The following is a 21,878-nucleotide window of genomic DNA, read 5'->3' on the forward strand; positions in this document are numbered from 1 at the left end:
CAACAATTCACAATGTCAAATTTGTCAAAACGGTGACACATAATAATGGATTGTATTTTTATAGCGCTTGATGTATGCTTGCTCAAAGCACTTACAATGGTCTATTTATTCATACATTGGGAGTCTGAAATATTCACTCACTATAAAAAGCTTTTAATTATTGGAAGCATCTTCTCATCTTGCCCCTTTGATAATAAAAACTATTTTAGTCCATAACCTAAAAACCCAGTAACCTTCGTGCAGTGACATGGTAGTTTCCCGCATGCGAGTCTTTTGCACCCATATTTAACTACATCTGATGACCCTCTGTCCATATTCCTAAAAATAGACTCTGCGATTTCAAAAGGTTTGTTTGAGTACACTGTGTCAATATGGGATGGGGATTTGCAGAGCAATATAACTGGTTTCATTAACCCCGGGGTTGTGGGCAGATAGCAAATAGAAAGTTTCCTCGAAGTAGCTAGTTTTGTCAGGATTATTATTATTTTCTTTCTTTTTATTGTTTTGTGTTGGCATAACCACATGGCTTGTGGCATCTGTATGAGAAAGCACAGATTGTTTCAATATATATTTCCTTCCAAAAATACATATCTGCAATACTGATCATTCTTTTATTTTAAGTTGCTATTTAAAGACTGTTAATTACTATTTAAATATTTAAATAAATATTTTCAAATTCACTGTACCAATGTGTTGGAATAGAAAAGCTTCAAAACATGCAATCAGGTAATCTCGTCCAGTTACAGGACTATTTCTTTCTATATTTCTCTCTACATGGTCATTTCATGGCCTATCATATTCTTGTGATCAGAACAGAAGAGACACAAGTAAATCCTGCCATCTGCTGGTGTAAAACGTCAAACACTTTTATTGGATACACACGCACGCACACACACACACACACACACACACACACACACACACACACACACACACACACACGCACACACACACACACACACACACACACACACACACACACACACACACACACTGATTGGTGCATTTATATAGCGCCTTTATCCAAGGCGCTTTACATTCACCCATTCATTTCACGCACACATTCATACACCAATGCAAGGCAAATATGTCAATAATAACATTATAAAAAAGACAGAGATAAAAAATGGCAAGTAGCAGGGCTTAATACTATTGGTGATCTATTTGAAAATGGAGCTTTTATAACTTACTCAGATTTATTTAAAAGAGAAATTTGACCTTGAAAATGATGGTACATTCTGGAAATATTTACAAATGAGACACTGTCTGGGAAGTACTCTTGAATGATACTGTTGAGAATTCACTAGTTGAATATCTAAAATGACCACATGAAGCTCATACTGCATCTGTTTTTTACAACATGTCAAAAGAACTGCTGTGACAGCCTCAAATTGATTTGGCAGAATGATTTGGGGGTTGACGTTGAAAATGAGCATTGGAGAAGAATTATAGCAAATGTAGGAAGTGGAATTATACTGAAATTATTCAGTATAAGATAATTCATAGATATTATTTGACACCGACTAGATTACTTAAAATGGGAATAGCGGATATTAATAACACATGTTGGAAATGCAAAGAAGAAATGGGCACATATATGCATATGATTTGGGACTGTCGCATAGTATACCCTTTCTGGTGTATAGGTACTGGAATTCCTTGAGAAATGGGTGGGATTGACGTTGCCCAGGGATCCGCGGCTCTGTGTATTAGGGGACAGAACTGCTGTCCCTGGCATATCTAAAAATGTCACTATTATAAAGGTTGGACTTGTTACCGCTGCCAGAATACTGTTGGGTCTTTGGAAAGTCCCCAGAACAAATAAATGCAGAAAGCAAAATGAAAGAGACATGGGATGAATTCTGGATGTATATGAACCTTAAATGAACATTAATTTCCTTGCTGTTATTTTTCTTCTTTTTTATTTTCATTTTAACTTTTATGTTTCTTGGACTGGCTATTTGTAAGGTTTGTAATGTTGATGCTGCTTTACTGAACCTAGATCTTGTACGATTTTGAAAAACAAATCAAATTTTGAATTATAAAAATAAATAAAAAATAACATTATCCCAGAAATCCCAGTGGCCGAACATATTGAAAAATGCCAAAATAGGTTTTCCCATGTTAAACAGTGGTTTAAACATGTTTTCTTGTATAATTTCCACACAAAAGGTTCAGAACTGTCCACAATCAACCAGAAACTGTGTTGGATGCAGTAGGCCTACAGTGCTTGTGGGGAAAAGATCACACCTGTGTGAAGTGAGGGGCACTCTTATCATCATACATCATCTCATCAGAATTTGCTTCCTCAACTTTGTCTTCAATGTTTGTGTTACGCAGTGTTTACACAAACACTCAAAATTGAGTGTCTCACTCAACATTGAGTCTAGAAATGTTTTGAGGAGGAAGAAGGCGGACTTTGTAACATATTTGATGTGGGATATATAGTCTAGAATAACCCCCTCAGGTTTGTGTTTACACAAACACTCAAAGCTGGCCATTCATTGTCAATGGTATTCAATGTTTGTGTTTACACACAAACCCGCAAAGCTGGACATAGGAGCGTTCAAAATACAAATAAATTAAAAATCTTAACCCTTCATTTCTGTATATTATGTTTACATATATGCACTCGGTTTTCATGTTAATTTCATAATGCATTATTATGTGATTTTGTTGATGGAAAGCACTGCATTTTCTGTATGAAAGAATAATTATATTTATCATCATCAACATCGTCGTCATCATCATCATCATCATCATCATCATCAGACCATTTCGTTTTTATGGGGCGCTAGCCCCTCCTATACACAGGTTCAGTGTTAGGTCTTTAGTTCAATGTTTGTTTTGTAAACGCCATTGACAATGAAGGGAAAATGTATGTCATAATGTGTCATTTACGTCATATTGTCACTTTATTGTTGATAGAGTTTCATGTTTGTGTTTGCACTGTTTGTTTTACATCACCATTACATCACCTAATCAACATGAGTCAGACTTTAATATATTAGTGCCCCTCACTTCACACAGGTGTGATTTTTGTATTACTAAACCCCAAAATAGGAACTGTTGATTCTTAACTTTAACTGTGTGGTATAAATGCCACGGGTGTCAATGTGAATTTGGTCTATTTTCAATATGTTCCACCACTGGGATTTATTTGGTTATATATAAATTATTACTAACATATTTATGAAACAAAAAAAGTTTCTGTTGCAATTTGTTTGAGGTTGACCCCTTTTTTCCATAGATTTACGTCGATCATATCTTGCCCCTAACACAAACATTAAATGCCATTAACAATAAAGATAATTTAATGTTTGTTTTGTCACTATTTGTTTCATCACCATTAAATCACCTAATCAAAATGAGTTAGACTTTAATATATTAGCCCTCACTTCACACAGGTGTGATTTTTTGATTATATAGAAGTGTATGTATGTACGTCCCTAAATGTTATGATGAATTGAACATGGTGGACCAATAGGGGTCCACCATGTTCAAAACATTTAAAAAGTGTAATGCTTTAGGTGTCGTCCTCAGTTAAAAGTCTTTGTATTGAGTTTGTGCTTGAAATGTATAGCCTACTGTCTGTAATACAACTGTTAATACATTCTTCAATCAATCAATCAATACACGAGCATATAGATCGTGATTATAGACGTACAGTACAGTAGGATGTGTCGTATCAGAAGAAAGATCTCGGTGTGTGTGTGTGTGTGTGTGTGTGTGTGTGTGTGTGTGTGTGTGTGTGTGTGTGTGTGTGTGTGTGTGTGTGTGTGTGCGCGTGCGTGCGTGCGTGTGTGCGCGCGCGTGTGTGTGTGTGTGTGTGTGTGTGCAATGTGCATGTACAGTATTTTGATGTTCCATTAGATCTTCTCTTCACGCAACCAATCCCATTCACACACTTCCTGTTTGGTCCAACCCTCCAACCAACCAGTAAACGCAGGCTACGCAGCGGTTGGGCCGCATCGCATACATGTTAGCCTCGGTCCCAAGCTCCCGTCCTTAGCTCCCGTCCCAAAATAGACGATCTATAACCTCTACAACTCGTCGCGTCGCGACGCGTTGTGAGCTTGTGGTTCGGCTGTTTTCGGCGCGCGACACCGTCGTACGACGAAGCATCGAACATCGCTCGCTTCACGAGACGAAGGTCTGGCCACGCGAGATTACATGTGTGCGCTAATCAACACAGAAAGAAGAAGCAGTTGGTAGAGTTAAGATGGCGGCATGTGGGTGAGGAGGCTGTGGATCTAAACTCGGGGATTTTATCGTCTTTGTAGATTCCTATGAGTCCGCATATACACAGTAATCGGAAAAACAACAATCTCCACACATTTCACACGTTTATTGTGTGTAATCTTTGATTGGGCCCATGACATCCATACACTTCGTGGTTCACCCGTTGCCCGGGACCGAGGATCAGCTGAATGACAGGTATGTGTTGCGGGCGACAGGAGGGGGGGTAAGGGGGGGGGGGGGTATGTTTTAAATCAATATTCGCGTGCTGGGTGCGGTGCACGGCGAACAACGGCGTGTTTATCAACTATGGACGCTGTCATGTACGCGGATATGAATTGAAATGATTTTTCGCGACCCCCTTGGGGCTGAAACAAGGGGCCCCGGCATCTTGAACAATCTCTCCGTTCGTTAGCTTGGATGCTAGCTAAACAGTCCCAGCTCTGCTAGCATTCAGTGGCCCACAGTCAAAGTTGAGCTGGACAATGCGGGGTGGGGGGGTTGGGTGGAGAGAGGGGGCTTTTAACGTATTCAACGACAGCTTTATAACGATGCGTCATGTTTCTACCTATTCCACTGTTGTGTATGCATCGGCGTTTGTTATGGGAGTCCTTTGTTGAGCATCTAGATCAATTAACTAGTGAACGTCAGCCGCTACCCGATGCTAATGCTAGCAGGCTAACGTTAGCCCAGCACACTCGTGTCATCATCGCCGAATGTTTGTTTTTTCCCTTTGCATTTGTATTTGCATTTTAAGTTACACGGGGATTTCGAAACTGAGAGGCCTCGCGTTGCTGCTGTATTGGCAATTTCTAAAAATGTCACGATTGTTATTAATGTCACTACTAGTTAAATGTATGCACGCCACGGTGTGATGATAAATACAATTGGATAAGCACACCGCAACTCAAACGCATCCCATTGTGTTGTGCAGCTGTTTTGTTGTCGATGGGAATGATCAGAGTGTAATAACTTATATATGGGTTGATTGTTCAATTAATCACTTGCCCTGTAATACTGCCAAAATGTAGCTATAACAAGCTGATGCAATGTGGTTAGTCTGGTTACTGGTAGTAAAACTACGCTATAACGTTATCACGCAGAGTGAGAAATATAATACATCGGGAGCACATCATACGTGATTGATATCTTCCCTGTATTTTAAATGTTGTACCGGTATGTGACCTGTATTTTGACATGATTTATAATAAACCTATTTATATCATCCATTGAGATTGAACTTATTAATGGGCTGTTCTACTTTAAGACAAAGAGGTTGAGAAGTAGTAAAGTGTAGACTAGAGTGACCTTGAGATAAAAGCAGGCCAATAGTTGAAAGCCCCTTGCTGTTCATTGTGTGATTTCACAGTGTCACTAACTGGACAGATCGACTGGAATTTGCCTTGTGCTTTCGTTTAAAAGACCTAATGCACTAGCTAATTAATACCCATCATTCCCCTTGGGCAGGGGGTCATGGCTGGTTTATCCTGAGGCATGCATGCATGCCACTGCACACATGCAAGTCCTATGGTCACCACTCACCATGTGCTGCCAGCCCCCTCCTCTTATACCCACAGAGGAACTTGCAGTTGTCAAAGCCGATGAGTGCTTTTATCTAAAATAATAGTGCTCCCATCTAAAACGTCTGGGTTTCCGAGGCTAGTATATGCTTGGGATAACTATCCAGTCACATTTCCTCAACGTGTGGTTCCCTTGACCTAGCTAATGGCTATTTTAACACATCAGATAGAACAGCATTTCTTTGCAGTGTAATGGTTTCATTGTAGCTAAATGCCTCTTCTTGCCCAGCCCTTTAATGTGGTGTACCCCTATATTCACAGTGAATTTGAAGTGCTGTTTGGTGATTCAAGTTTCTTTATTAGGGAAAAAACCTTGATGTACCATCTCGTTATTCCAACACAGATACATGTCACAATCATTACTGTTTATTAGTAAATGGCAGTCCTATTTATTACATCACAGGTAAGGATAGTGGTCAACTGACCGGCATACTTTAAGTCATTTGCTGCTCTTACCTGCTGTCTGCTTGGGTAGTATAGGGTTCTGTCTCCTTCACTTGGAAGTTGGATATGGCTATTCTAGGGGACGAAAATGCTGGGGTCAGTGTTGACAAAGGGATTTTATGTTGCCTACAGAAAAACATAAATAGCTTTTATTGGTGGGAAAAAAACTTGTTTACAATAGTTGTTCATTTGACTGTGTTCATGATGGTACCTAGTACCTACCTAGTATCTACATGTTTTTAATAATTGGAGGGAGCAAGGTATTTGTTTTCTCTTCCATAACAATGTAATATAAAGACAATGGATGTTTATAATAATTACCTTCATGCTTTCACTGTAGAGAGCTGACAAACACTCTTAAATGTATTTTTTCGTGGCTTTCGCCTTTATTTTATATTTTTTATGGAGGGACAGACAGTAGGCTGACAGGAAATGGGGAGAGAGATGGGGGGGGTGGGGGGGGAGACATGCAGTAAAGGCCGCCAGGATCGGGAGTCGAACACTGCCAGACTGGATTACCAGCCAAGGTGCCTAGACCACTGAGCCATGGCCCAGGCCAACACTCTTGCCTTGCAGTGGCACTGGCAGGTGTCAAACTTGTGCATTACGTTGTGTAGTCAGTCAAGAGCCTCAGCAGTACTTGCCTCGGCAGTACTTGCCCTTTCTGTCTATATGACAGGATATTGACCTGACCTGTCCTGCCTAGTTTGTCAAAACCTAACCATAACTGCAAGCATGGAGCAGCACATGTTCGCCAACTTTAATCCAGTCACCAACTGTAACGCATGTTCGCCAACCTTAATCCGGCCGTTTTCTTTATGTCTGACCAATGACTGGTTGGAAAAGTGTACAGACCCAGAATCACCATATTTTTTATTGGTAGCGATTTGGGGCCGGAGCCAGGCTACGTTACTCTAATAGACGTCTTATAACATAGCTTACATATTACCTTTGCCATGTTCTGGCATAAATAGTGTAGTTTCTTGTGGCCATATATGAATTGATGTTTTGTGATTCCTGTGATCATTAATTCCCTAATGGAATAAGCAATTAAAAGTAATTGGCAGTCAGATGCCACTAGTACTTATTTAGTTGGCTTGATTATGTACTGCTGATTTTAAATTATCTGCATTTCCTGTCTGAGTAAGACATTTTTACAATTGTTTTTTAAATGAAAAACACATGACAGTCTGCTTATTGTGATATGTGAGAAACATCAGCGTTTGAAATTGAATTCCGAATTGATGTAAAACTTTGTGAAAGTCATCATGGCAACTCTTGGACATTCCCCTCCTATGCTCAGCTTTGTGTCTGTGTACCACGGAAATGATTTGATTGGCTGAGCGCGGAATGTGATGTATGATGATAAAGTGCGCCCCTCACTCAAGTGTGATTTTATTTGTATTTTTGAGGGGAGCTAGCCCCTCCTATATACAGGTTTAATGTTTGTTTTTAGTTCAATGTTTGTCTTAAAAACGCCATTGACAATGAAGGGAAAATTTACATCATCTTGTCCCTAACACAAACATTAAATGCCATTAACAATCAAGAGAATTTAATGTTTGTTATGTCACTGTTTGTTTTACATCACCTAATCAACATGAGTTAGACTTTAATATATTAGCGCCCCTCACTTCACATGGGTGTGACTTTTTATTTATTGTAGACAATTCTTGACTCACCTGCCACTAGTGACGAGGACGTAGGGCCTTCGTCCTACTCCTCCCACTCAACACTCGCTGCTGACGGGTGCTGCCCCGGCCCGTAGGAGTATGTGCAATGGCCAATATCACCTTCCCAGCCCGCCTTCCCTCCCCTGAACACGGGCCAATTGTGTATGCATAGATGTCCGACAAAGCCACATGCACCGTGCCCGTGGTGGATTCTAAACTCTTGAACTTTATTTTAATGTTAATAAAAATGGCTTTAGCTTGTCACTGAACGTTTTCCCTCACCTTTTCAGGCTCCGTGAAGTCTCAGAGAAACTCAACAAATACAACTATAACAGGTGAGCCCTTGTTGCTATGGTGACCAGTTATATGCTGTTTTGTTCAAGAATGATGTGCCCAAAGAAGACTATCCTTTTTATTATCTAACGTTTTATTTGATGCCATGTTGATGAATTTAATATATAGGACCAGAATAGAAAACAAAGTATTCAATAAATCAATCCTCTGTGTTTTCCAATGTAGTCATCCACACCTTAGTCTGCTGGAGCAGGCCACTCTGAAACAATGTGTGGTTGGACCAAACCATGCTGGGTTTCTCCTTGAGGTAATCCTACATGTAACAACTTTTAATCAGAATCACATCATTCTATTGTGGGAGACGATGTAAAATTATGCTTTACTTAGGTTGGTGTCGTTTAGCCAGTGCCAGGCTCAGGGGTAGGTCTAGGACTCTAGGTGATATGACTTCAAATCATTATAATGATTATTTCACAACATGACACATCGCATCTTAGGATGGGGATCAAGAATCGATCAATTACATTGTCAGTGAATCGAACGGCCCGCTCTGGAGTGAGCTCTTGAGACGCATGTCTCATAATAATAGAATGATGGGATTCAGGCTAAAAACTTCAAAGTTTCCCTTTAATCAGGAAAAAGATATGTTACAGTCATTGACCTCTGTATGTGTCTTATCTGGTCCATGACTGAAACGAGAATAAATGGTATATGTACTGTTACTGTATATCAACAAGGATTTGTTCTGGTTCCCAGCAGCACCACATTCTGGGCATATTTTGGTATATTATAGCTTATTCCATAGTTGCATGTTTATAATGAGAATAATTTGCAAGGTTGCAACTTGCAAGGGGTTGTCTCATTCATTACCTCCAAGGCCCAGTAACATTCTTATCACAGAGATCAATCATACATACTGAAGACATAGGATTTGATTCGTTTTAGTTTCATGATGTACGTTATGGCATTTTCTCTGCTCTAAGTGCTTGTCAGTGTTTTGCCCATGCACCCATTCTGGTACACTCAATCTGAGTCAAGTCTTTTGACCTTTTTGCAAGGTAATGTCAGGCTTGTCAGAAAAAAAGCGATGTTCAAGCCAGTGGTAGAACTGGCTTCTAAATACATCTTAAAAAGTAATTGCTGAAAACGTCATTCTGGCAACTATATGTTGTTGAATTGTGGAGTTACACAACTTAAAATGTTTATATACGATATCTGATTTATATATTTGCGGGTGGAGCTGAAATCATCACTTGATGCAACTGTAGCCATGATGTCATACTGTAACCATACTTGAGTCACTACTGTGCTGTTATCAAACCAAGCTCTGGCCCTATTAATACCCCTGTATAATGGGCCCTTCACACAGGGTGTGCTGGTGGAAACTTGCATATTGGCAGCCTTTATTTATTTTGTATTGCAATGACGGTCACTTGAGCTTCATTGTAGCCAGAATTTATACTTGTGTGAAGCGTTGAGAAAATAGCTGATCTACAAACTCACAACGCATTCTGTGCCATGCAACACCAACATCGTCGTTTGACAGAGCATAAATTAGGCATTGGTCTCTATTCTGGCAAATGCAAGCACTACAACACAAACCGACTTAGGGGAAAGCGAGTGATCAGAAGTTCAGAACAGGCATCACAGTCATGGTGTTACACCACACGACACACACTTCCAGAACCCAGGGCCATTCTGAGAAATCAACACGGTGAGCTTCAGGGGACATGCCCCCAGCGTCCAGACCAGAAAGAGCTACTGCTCTACTGTACTGTGTTTTATCATGATAAAACTACTTACTTGACAATATTATCATCATAATCATACAAATTTGGCTGCTTGGTTAACAAACACATTATTCTATTAAGGGCATAAGGTGTGACAAACTGAGAATACATACTGCTTTACTGTTGGGTGTTGTTGAATAGCTCTATAGCAGATATTGCTACTGTTACTGTAGACTAGAGTGTGATTCAGTAACATGGGTCTCCGCTCTTTAGTCAAATCTTAGCTCAGCATACCTATGACAACCAATTGATCCAATCAGGAGAGGGGACTCAAGTGAAATTTTAAGTGGTGAAAAAATGAATGACATTTAATTTCCTGTTTAAAGGTATATTCAGTGATTTCACTTAATTCAAATATCACTTATTTTTTTGTTTTGTTGTGATAATCCTCCCTACTATAGAGTGTGCTGGCCATATAAGGAGTTCCTCCCTGTCCCCAGTTAACCCCTGGGGGTCAAAAAACCTTAGGTTTCGTTTTTGACTCTCTATCCTGATTGGACGAAAGGTTGGGTCCCACAGCCAAAAACGAAACCTAAGGTTTTTTGAGTGAAATCACTGAATATACCTTTAATTGAGTGATATCTGAATTTAGAGCTTTAACCTTTTTAACAAAGAATAACTTAAAGCACCTTTTATGCTTTCAATTCGCTACCTTTAACATCTAAATGCACCAAAAATGATATCTGTTTCAGGATGGGCGTGTGTGTAGAATCAGCTTTGCTGTCCAGCCAGATCGCCTGGAGCTGAGCAAACCGGACGGCAATGATGGGTGAGACGTCTTTATGTTGTGCTTCTTCCCAGAAATGGGTTTTATATCTTGTTTCTTTTGGAAGAGAGGGTACAGGGTATGTCTTGAACCTGGCATGCTTGGGCTTACTTCTGGTGGCTGGCTGCTGTGATTTGACTTTCACACTTGTGTCCTGAGTTTTGATCATAAGAGATATATATATATATATATATATATATGGCATGTTTTCTTTGGTGTTCACTGTTCAGACTTGTATCTCGTGTTGTGTGCTCTGACTTTTTGTTTTGTTTTATTTACCTGCCACAGGCAGTCAACCCATATCGGATTTGGATCGGTGCTTAGACTGGCGTACTTGCTGATTCCGATACGACCAAATAAGAGCATATCAGATCAGACATGTTGCCGATACTGGTATCGGGACATCTCTATTCTAAAATAATACACACTTTTCCTATCTATTCACTGTGATAGTCAATTGTGTATACATCACAGTTCTATATAATTGGCTTACAGTATATCTGCTCTAGCATGTGGCTGTTGGAATGAAATATTGCTTCAGTAATCTGTTGAGATTATGGAGCAGAAGCTACTGTAGCCTCGGCCGGGAGGCGAACCCGGGTTCCCCATTCCAATGGCACGTACGGTAACCAGTCGACTAAAGAGTCATGACACTATAGCCAAGTAGCAACGCAGCACCGTATAGCCTACAGTCGTCCCCCCCCCCCCCCAACTGGAAGCGCGTCCACGCGCGCCAGCCAGGAGCCAGGCTCGACTGACTGGGGGGACCTCCGCCCCAGGGAGTGAGACTGTTTGGGCTGTCGACTACCCAGGTTAAGGTCTGTGCCGCCTGGGAACATACTTGTAGAGGTTACCCAAACACACCGCTGCCACCAATGTAGCCTCGGCCGGGAGGCGAACCCGGGTTCCCCATTCCAATGGCACGTACGTTAACCAGTCAACTAAAGAGTCATGACACTATAGCCAAGTAGCAACGCAGCACCGTATAGCCTACACTACTTTTCAAGGCCAGTCTTACATTATTGTAGGAGCCAATGCCTTTGTTTTACCAATAGGAAAACATTTCCCCCACTGCTGTTCTTTGGGCCAAACAAAAACTAACTACTAGACCACCTAGGTAAATGGTATACCTAGAGTACACTAGAAAAAGGCTTTTGGGAAGTCATTTATATTGCTAAATATCTGTGTTATGCGTTTCATTTCTTTTTATGGAATGCTTTTCAGTAGTTGCTAGGGTTTGTGTTGGCTGTGACGTTGAGCATGTCTTTTTGGTGAATGACTCTTTGATAGCCCTATACATGTTGCCAGCAGAGCAGCATCCAACAGTGATTTAAAGGTTTTTTCAAGGCCTCTCTAGCTGTTAAGCATGCATGTGAAGGCTGTAGAAGACTGTAGACTAATGGAGCCGCTTGGTCTAAGCTTTTCTGCAGAGCACATGTTTTGTTGCCTGGCACAAACTTTAAAAAGAAAATGAGACGGTTTCAGATGGTAATAGCTTTGCAGTCAGCAGCATTGTGGGTTGCCGGGAAGCCTATGGAAAAGAGCACTGCAGATTTTCAATTGGGAAAGTTTGACATCTTACCAAACAAGTCATACTCTCTTTGTACTCTCTGAAGAATGGCAAATACAAGTTACATCGTATGCTCCAGCTTGTTCATTGCATGTTTAATTTGTGTTCTTTATATTAACTTATGAATAATTCAATCCCCTGTTTTCTCTGTCCTGCAAATTTGCAAAAGGATGAAATTTACATGAATGCACTGTTTTGTTGGGAACAGGGCTTGACATTAAGGTTTGTCCAGGACAAGTATTAAATCTTCCCGGACAAGGGCATTCAATTTTTACTTGTCCGTTGGACAAGTGACTCTTGGTTTTGCTTTTTCTGTGACGCTCATTCCTAATTACCTTTACAATATTGTTAATAGCCCTAGAATGTCTGTAATCTTACATACATTTCATGTTTTCCAAATACCGAATACACAGCCATATATCAGTCCTATCAGAGCAGTTAGCAGACTGACCACATCAGCATGTAAACTTGTAGCACTGCGTGTATACTCACCCAGTAATTAATTCCTAAGACTTTGAGTCAGATATTGTGCCTCGTGCTCCGGACAAGTGACTTTTGTGCCCGGACAAGTGAATGGAAAATGTACTTGTCTGAAGGACAAGTGCCTCAAAAAGTTAATGTCAAGCCCTGTGAAAGTAGCCTAAGTCATGATGATCAGCCTAGACCGTGGTACACTGTTTTCCTAGTAAGTTGTTGTACACTATTTTGTCCTTGATTATTTATTCAGAGGTTAGAGATTATTTCTTTCTTTTCACTGCCATTTTGCCTTTGACCTTATGACCTGCTAAGTGACAGCTATTGCTAAGTACATAGTTCAGAAAGAGACAAAATTAAATGCAAATTTAATAAAAATAAAGTGTGTAGACTGTAGAGGGAGAGAGAGAGAATGCGATAGATGGGATAGAGGTGTAGTTATTTCACTTATTAGGAGAAAGCAATTGCATCCCCAAAACCACAAGTTCTATGTTTTGGAAGAAGGAATGAGTTGCAGCCAATTCAGATTCCCAAGGGTGTTGCCATGCTAGTCTCCAAAAAAACCCTAATGTTTCACAATTTAACATTCAAAAGAAACCAAGCCCAAAAAGAATGTGCGGGGTGGTAATTGACAAAAACGTCTTGCGTTTTTATTTAAAGTTTTTTGTTTACCTACATTTCTTTGGTTCGTCTGTGTGGGACCTTTTGTAGGTCTGTAACCGATCTCCCATCTTTTGTTTCCAGTTCAAAGTTGAGCAGTGGTTCAGGGACAGGAAGGAGCTCCAGACCAGGCAGGACTAGTGATCCTCCCTGGTTCCTGTCTGGCTCTGACACACTGGGCAGACTGGCAGGCAACACCCTTGGGTAAGTTCTGGCAGGGTCAGCAGAGGGAAAACAAACCCTCTGGTCCTGTAAGGTATAATGTGTAGAGCATGGCAATAAAGCTGCGATGGTTAGGGTTTGTTTCCCAATCATGGGGCCAATGATTATAAACCCACAGTGGACACTGAGTGGCAATGATCTCAAAATGGGGAAACTGGTTTTCATATTGATGTACTGCTGATGTAAAACAGAAGACGGAACATGCAAAACTGAAATCTTTAAGTGGAGGTTTAAACATGAAAATTTATTTCCAATGCAATTCTAAAAAATAAATTCAAGCTGTTTTCTGTTTAAGTTATCTGGCCCATATTTGGAAATTTATTTATTTAAATTCTGGAATTTGCAGCCATATAACTGCTGTGTTACGTTTAAAGTCTTGCTATTATGAAACCTCTTGAGTGTACCCTGTTCTGTCTCAGCCAGCTGTCACAAGGCTAAATCCCAGTGTACACAGATGTGTGTTTGAGTTTCTCCTGTTAGTCAGATGGTTTTGTTGGCACACTCATCTGACTGGCCTTGTGCTGTATGTAACAGGAGTCGCTGGAGCTCTGGTGTAAATGGAGGCAGTGGAGGCGGTGGGAGTGGAGGAGGTGCAGGAGGAGGAGGAGGAGCAGGAGCAGGTGGCAGCAGTAGTGGAGGAGGAGGAGGAGGCGGAGGCAGTGGCGGAGGAGGAGGAGGCGGCGGAGGAGGGGGAGGAGGAGGAGGGGGAGGAGGTACCTCGGGCAGGTCCTCGACAGCGGCCCGTGACTCTCGTCGGCAGACCAGGGTTATCCGCACTGGGAGGGACCGTGGCTCAGGCCTCCTGGGTAGCCAGCCTCAGCCTGTCATCCCAGCCTCTGTCATCCCAGAGGAGCTTATCTCCCAGGTACAGGTTTCCACATTATTAAACAGTTTGTTTTCTTTAGGCTTTTTTATATTGTTTTATTACACGTTTCCTCCCTATGTAAACATTGCTTGTATGTTCAGTGAGGTTTATTTTATTTTAATTCAGTTTCCCCCATTATACGTATAAACATGTGATTTGTTATTTTTGTTTGTGCAGTTGGACCAAATGCTACTATGCCCAGCCAACAATTGATTTCCAATACAGATTAAAATTAAACCTAGTGTATAGACGAATTCAGAAACGGGTCTCATGGTCGCAGCAAACTTATTTCCTGTAGGTCAGTCTTACCCAATACCCAAACATTCTGTTGTATGAATACAAGGCAGCTAAGATTGGGTATTGGTTAAGACTCTATGGCTCTGGTCTCAACCACCGCAGTGTGTTTTTTGACAAAGTTGAATGTTGCCACTACTGTTGGAGCAGCCATGAACTACACAGGTTCATCCCGATGTTTTGGGCATCTTTGTAAAGTTAGTGTTGGTGAAAAAGCATGTAAAAGAGTAACGTTGAGCAGACTAACATCAGTCACTCTACCATTCAATGTAGTAGAAGACCTGCAAGTTTACAACGCAGATATGTCATCTCCGCCTACAGGAAATACGTTTGCTGCGACCATGAGACCCATTTCTATCCTTGCATTGTAGAATTTCAGACTCATGTTCTCAGAGACATGTTAATCTTGTACTCGCATGACGCCTCCACTGAAATGAAATGCCCTTAATCTCTTTTCAAACCCTAGCCTCTGTGTTCTTGCTGCTTTTGTAGAGCTTAGGAGATGGACTAGATGAAGGCAAGATCACAATAAAAAAATCAGCTCAACTGTTGGGAATTCAAGGCATCTGCTATCTTTACTTATGGGGTTTTACTGGCTTTTCTTTTGTGTTTTGCAAGCTTGTGGAGCAAAATTGCAGTTCGCAATGTGTTACGATGTGCTATGAGCTTGTAGATTAAGCTGTTTTCAGCTGGAAGATATTTGATGTAGAGGGAGAAAATGAGTGGACCAAGTAGTTTTTTTCTTTGTTGGCCATGGTCTCCCGCTGGGAGACCATGGCTAACAAAGTATAGGGTATAATATAAGTGTTTAATGTTATGTCAAGGTTGGAGTGCTTATGTTGGGTTCCACTCGCTGCAGGCCCAAGTGGTCCTCCAGGGTAAGTCCAGGAGTGTGATCATCCGGGAGCTCCAGAGGACCAACCTGGACGTTAACCTTGCAGTCAACAACCTGCTGAGTCGTGATGACGAAGATGGTGATGATGGAGATGATACAGCCAGCGAATCCTACCTGCCTGGAGGTTTGTTTGGAACATTATGAATAATTTTGGCGAAATTTGTTTCCTTACCTTTGGGTTATGAAAGCAACCACAAGCTAATTTCGTCATGTATTAAAATACTTGGATGTGAAATTTGTATTACATAGGAATATGCTTATTATGCATTTAAAAATGTCATCTTATTTCTTTATGTTGATCAGTAGATGGTCATTTCCATCTAGAATAATTCTTGGTACTAGACCTGTACGTGCCCGTCGGCCATCGGCCTACTTGGGAACAATGCAACTTGGGAACCTAATAATACCCGTTGTCAACTTGTCATAGCACCCGTTTTAACTATCTGTCTGTGTCCCTTTTGTGCCCACACTGTATATGGAGATATCTGTAGTATGCAATACCTGTTGTCATAGCACCCATTTTAACTGTCTGTCTGTGTCCGACATGGAGATCTCTGTATCTGTCTGCCTGTGTGTGAAGAGTGTAAACTGACTGAAAAGTAGTACATCATTCTCGAGTTACGTGCATTACAACCGTACACACATGCACGCAGACACACACACACACACACACACACACACACACACACACACACACACACACACAGAGACATGGTGCATTTATAGTAGGATACACCAGACCTGAACAACTAATAAGAAAATATTGTGTTTTGTGTGTTTATTCCTTATAGAGGACTTGATGTCCCTGTTGGATGCTGACATCCACTCGGCTCATCCCAGTGTTATAATCGATGCTGACGCCATGTTCTCGGAGGACATCAGTTACTTTGGCTACCCTTCTTTCAGACGATCCTCGCTGTCCCGCCTGGGATCATCCAGAGGTAACCCATCAACTCTGACCAGTGAGGAAAGGCAGGAACATTGCGATTGTGTGTTTGTTTTTAGGTATTTGCGTGTGTATGAAACGGAATGGGGCAGTGGTTGGTGGAAGGGATGTCATAAAGGTGCTGATTGTTAATTCCTGTGTGTCAATTATGTTTGCAGGGGCAAACTGTAAACAAACATCCTCCTGGGAATTTGTCCAAATTGACCTAACAAAAAAGAGAATTTGTTTATAGAACATGCGGACAAAGCATGTCAAACTGACAGGCAGATTTATCAAACGAATAAAAATTAAAGGGACCAGCAGGCTTATTAGTTGAAGTGGTTAACATCTTTCATTGTTTATTTTATGCCTGATTGTTTTGATGTAATGAACCAAGCTTGTGTCAAACTGTCAAAGTAATATCTGCTGAATATCTGCCGGTGTTACACAGAAATTGGTGATTGACACATTTGAATCCAGCAGATGCTGTTTTAATAGTCCTCATTAATCTGAAAACCAGCCTGGTCACCCAGGATACATGAAACGATGAATGTCGAGATTTCATGCAGCCTTTGCTCTTGATGAAGTCACGAAACAGAGCACTGCATTCGCAGAATTTAGTTGTTACTGGGCCATGTAGCTTTTTCACTGCGGTGGTGATAATTCCATACCATGACAGCCCTAGGCACACACTTGCTTTATACACATCCCTCCATTTTTTTGTCTTACTGATGGCTCTGACTGAATTGTGTGTGTGTGTGTGTGTGTGTGTGTGTGTGTGTGTGTGTGTGTGTGTGTGTGTGTGTGTGTGTTGCATTAAGACATTGTTACTTGGGGGTTTTGGTGTTTAAAATATTTTATTGTATATTGCCTGCTTGCACTTGCTGACTTATTTGTCTGCATTAACTGGCTAGTTCTGCTACATCCCATAAAGTAGAGAGACAGGAACATTGTAAATGGTTAGTTGATAGTGGGACGGTTATCCCTTAGCCTGGAGGGATGCTTGCACAGATTATTAATGAAAAAAAATAATATATATACAGCATATTTAAAAGTGGACAATTGGGTCTAGAAATATGATTACTTTTTCAATCAATCAATAGTTTTGCTTTTAAGTTTGTTTAAAAAACTGGACTTCCAGTAGGTCGACTTACCTTAATATTAACTTTAACTAATATTAGAAGTTTTAAACAATGTCATAATGATCTATTTTGTTGTCCTGGTGCTGGTAGGAAATGAACAAAACATGAACAGCTGGAATAAACGCATGATCTTGGCTAAACTTAAAATTGTACCATATGAAAATCATGCGGTTGTTGTTACACAATGTGTGTCTTTCATATTAACTTTCGACCGCTGTTGCAGTAGTGGCAAGCTGTGTTATCTCATGCTGGCTACAGTAGCGTAGCGGTATAGAACAAAACGGTCTACTAGGTGCTCTGATCAGGGTTTTTCTCCTGACGCCTGATCGGTCGATAACAATCACAGATTGGATGATACATTTAGCAATTGACTGCCTTGGTTTGTGTACAAACACACAGACAGACAGACAGACAGACACACACACACACACAGACAGCCCGGTGGAGATCAAGTGGTAACAGTTTTCAAACAACAGATGTTCATAAAGTGTTTTGGAGTCAACATTTTATATTGTACATGATATATTTATGAACACATTAGTTTAGTGAAGTCAAACTAAAAAACGAAATTTGTAGTTTGCCCTTTCTCCAATTATTTTACCCATTTCTTTTTTATGTGAATGTTTGTTGTGTACTGCATGACTGTAGAACATACTGTGAGCCCTCTGAGAAAGGCCCGCTATGTCTTCCTGTTTTATCAGAGACCCTAACAACTATTATGGGAGAAAACATGCCTAGCCCACTCTAAGCACACATGCATGCCTTTTTTCTGTCTATCCACTTCCTCCTCTACCTCGCATTTTGACATGTGAGTGTGCAGAATTTAGATTCCCCACTCTCAATCTGTAGTTTAGTAATTTCTAAAAAGAAATAATACAAAATCAATTTCTATTTCTCTATCTATCTACTCTTTAAAATCTGTTTACGGGTCTTTCCCAGAGAGTGGCTTACTTTTATCCCACTGGTGTGACCTTATTGCATACCAGTTCTCCTTCTCCCCTTAGAGCGTGACTCAGAGCTGTTGCGTGAGCGTGAATCAGTGTTGAGGTTACGCGAGAGGCGGTGGTTGGATGGGGCCTCGTTCGACACAGAGCGAGGCTCCACCAGCCGCGAGGGTGAGCCCAGCCTGGACAAGAAGAGCATCCCGGTGCAGAGCCCCGTCTCCTTGGGAGAGGAACTCCAGTGGTGGCCTGACAAGGTGGGAGTATAAGGAGGAGCTATGGTTACACACAGTGCTGTAGTTTTGTTGATACATTGTGTTGAATGGATGCTACATGTTAGTGAATTATTACACTCATCTCCTGAAGCCAAGTTTTGGGATTTATTTCTTTATTTTTGAAGCCAAGATTTGGATACGTTTGGAAAGTATTTAGCAACACATTTGACTGAGATGTTGTAATTTACTCCTAATTACTCCCCAGGATGGTGTGAAGTTTGTAAGCATTGGGGCCTTGTACTCTGAGCTGGTAGCTGTCAGCTCTAAAGGAGAACTCTACCAGTGGAAATGGAGTGAACCTGAACCTTACAGAAACACACAGGTGGGAGAATTGTATTATGTTTTGGCAGAATGATGCTAACACAATTTAGTGAAGAAGAGTAAGACAAATATGAGGAAAAAGCAATATCTAGTTACTAAGACGGAGGCTGGTTATATGCCCTAGGCCAGACCTATTTGATTAGCCAGAGATTGTGTAGCTCTAAATGTGTAGAAATTCTTTCTGAGAGATGAAGTGGTATTTTACTCCAGATGTCTGCCTGTATTTACTGAACTCTTCTGTATCCTGCAGAGTCAGTCATCGTCAGTTGGCTAGGAAGCACACATGGCTTAGGGGCTGATCTCCCTTTATATTGAAGAGTCGCTGATTCAGTTCTTCCTGTCATTTGTCCCCACAGAACCCTTCTATTCATCACCCACGTGTCTCCTTCCTGGGTCTGGCTAATGAGAAGATCACTCTGTTGTCTGCCAACAGCATCAGAGCCACCATAGCCACAGAGACCAACAAGGTAGCCTTTTGACGTAACTAACTATAATTGTTTATTTAAAAATGTTCTGTTCTGCTGTCTGATCTGCCTTTGTGTCCTCTACACTGATCCTTTAATTCAAGTGTATGTACTCGTTTGTGCTCTACAGGTAGCGACCTGGGTGGACGACACACTGAGCACGGTTGCCTCCAAACTGGAACACAGCGCCCAGACCTTCCCTGAGCTGCAGGGGGAGCGCATTGTGTCCCTGCACTCCTGTGCTCTCTATACTTGTGCCCAGCTGGAGAGTAGCCTCTATTGGTGGTGAGTAAGGACATGGTTTTGTTACATACAGTAGCTAGCCTGATGAGAAATGTAATTGGCCCAAGACTGGGGGAAATGCATCTAAAGGCAGCTCCAGACGGCACAGACGGTCGGTTGTCAGCCAGTTTGAAAGCGCCGGAACCCGATGATGAAGAACTGAGCATGTTCAGTCGGTTGCCGACCTCGGGAGCCGTCTGTCGCTATCCATGTTGTAGTGATGAGGGGCTAATATACTCCACTGTAGAGTGGATCTCTAGTCTGCTCGTCATGTTTCAGGGCTGACTACTGGTGTAACGTGAACTAAATACTATATTCTCAATCGCAACTCTCAATTCCTTTACCAATAGATCAACTCCAAAGCTAGCGTGAAAATGCTACCAGTGTTTTGTTTTAGTTGTGTCTTACAGAGAGGTTGCCAGCTTCTGTGTTTAACAAGCGACGAGGTCTATGAAAACAAGTACTAAAGTAGCAACAAGTTTAACCACTTGAGCCCTATTACATCAGCCATTAAAAAAAAAAAAAAAGAATCGCGAAAGCTAGCCCAAATAACCAACTACACTTCAGAAACAAGACCAATAAAGCAATCACAACAATATATTTAAGCTATTTTACAGGAAAACTAGCCCAAAGTCGCTTATAATAAGCAGAACTGACAACAAAATGCTAGTCTGTTGCAATCTGACTATTTGGTGTGGAAGGGCCTTAACCTAGATCTAGAAAGCAATTATCTCATGTTGGCCTATTATTGGTTTCATGCTGTCTGAAACCGATGAGTCTTTGATCCCTTATTATTAACTGTGTAACTGTGGCCTTGGAATAATTTCCCTTTTATTTAGGCAGTAAACACTGAAGAATTGCTAGGTCAAAGCCATGTTTTTACAATTCACTGGTTGTATCCACAGGGGAGTTGTGCCTTTTAGTCAACGGAAAAAGATGCTTGAAAAGGCCAGAGCCAAGAACAAGAAGCCAAAGTCCAGTGCTGGCATCTCCTCCATACCCAACATCACCGTGGGAACACAGGTAAAATGGGAGCAATGCAAATATATATTTACTTTTCACTGTTGCTGCACTATTTGCTAGCCCGGGAGTGTTGAGATGTTTCCTTTGTTGGTGTTTCTAGTCAGGGTCCAGGCTCAGCACTTCACGAAAACCATGTTGCTGGCTTGAATTTGACATCCTATTGTTTTGTTCCTTCCTTAGGTGTGCTTGAGGAATAACCCCCTCTATCATGCTGGTGCAGTGGCCTTTTCTGTCAATGCTGGGATCCCTAAGGTGGGCGTTCTGTTGGAGTCTGTCTGGAACATGAATGACAGCTGTAGGTTCCAGCTGCGCTCACCAGAGAGTCTCAAGAACATGGAAAAGACTACAAAGACCCAGGAAATAAAGTAGGTACCCCTATAATGAGCAAAAAGCAATACATGCTTGGATTTGAAATTCTTGAATTGAAAATGGATTTTGCTTAGGGTTGTCCCGATCACATCGGGTGATCTAAAATTGGCGCAGATCACGTCATTTTCAAATGATTAGGATTCGGATCGATTCTATTTCTATAGTGCAACATGTCTGTAAAACGCTTCTGAAATCAATCTGGTGCAGACTAGTTATAGACATTGGATCTGTTAACACTACTGTGAACAGAAGTAGTGAGCTGAACAACTGAGCCCCAGGGACCTTGTCTAACTTGGATTGATGTTCTTCTGTTAAGCCTATTTTTTAACATAACATTCTTTTTTAAATGACATCCATTAGTCTCTGCTTG

At 41.2% G+C, this 21,878-nt stretch overlaps 1 protein-coding gene across 8 annotated transcripts in view; it reads left to right on the forward strand.

The window, feature by feature from the left end:
• The first annotated feature begins 4,196 nt into the window (after nt 1–4,196).
• ubr5 (ubiquitin protein ligase E3 component n-recognin 5) overlaps nt 4,197–21,878 on the forward strand; it is a 43,790-nt gene continuing 26,108 nt past the window's right edge. For 7 of the 8 annotated variants that reach the window (XM_083761438.1, XM_083761440.1, XM_083761443.1 and 4 more), the window contains exons 1-14: nt 4,197–4,437; nt 8,227–8,271; nt 8,456–8,537; nt 10,713–10,789; nt 13,575–13,694; nt 14,247–14,577; nt 15,731–15,890; nt 16,558–16,707; nt 18,820–19,031; nt 19,255–19,371; nt 19,727–19,837; nt 19,965–20,119; nt 21,022–21,139; nt 21,320–21,504. In XM_083761438.1, coding sequence (XP_083617564.1) covers nt 4,376–4,437; nt 8,227–8,271; nt 8,456–8,537; nt 10,713–10,789; nt 13,575–13,694; nt 14,247–14,577; nt 15,731–15,890; nt 16,558–16,707; nt 18,820–19,031; nt 19,255–19,371; nt 19,727–19,837; nt 19,965–20,119; nt 21,022–21,139; nt 21,320–21,504 — 1,925 coding nt within the window. In that variant the 5' untranslated portion in view covers nt 4,197–4,375. The remainder of the gene's footprint in view (nt 4,438–8,226; nt 8,272–8,455; nt 8,538–10,712; nt 10,790–13,574; nt 13,695–14,246; nt 14,578–15,730; nt 15,891–16,557; nt 16,708–18,819; nt 19,032–19,254; nt 19,372–19,726; nt 19,838–19,964; nt 20,120–21,021; nt 21,140–21,319; nt 21,505–21,878) is intronic. The other variant, XM_083761442.1, reaches the window with a different exon arrangement.

The sequence above is a fragment of the Protomyctophum parallelum genome (genome assembly GCF_964188405.1).
Source record: "Protomyctophum parallelum genome assembly, chromosome: 3".
NCBI classification, from domain to species: domain Eukaryota; kingdom Metazoa; phylum Chordata; class Actinopteri; order Myctophiformes; family Myctophidae; genus Protomyctophum; species Protomyctophum parallelum.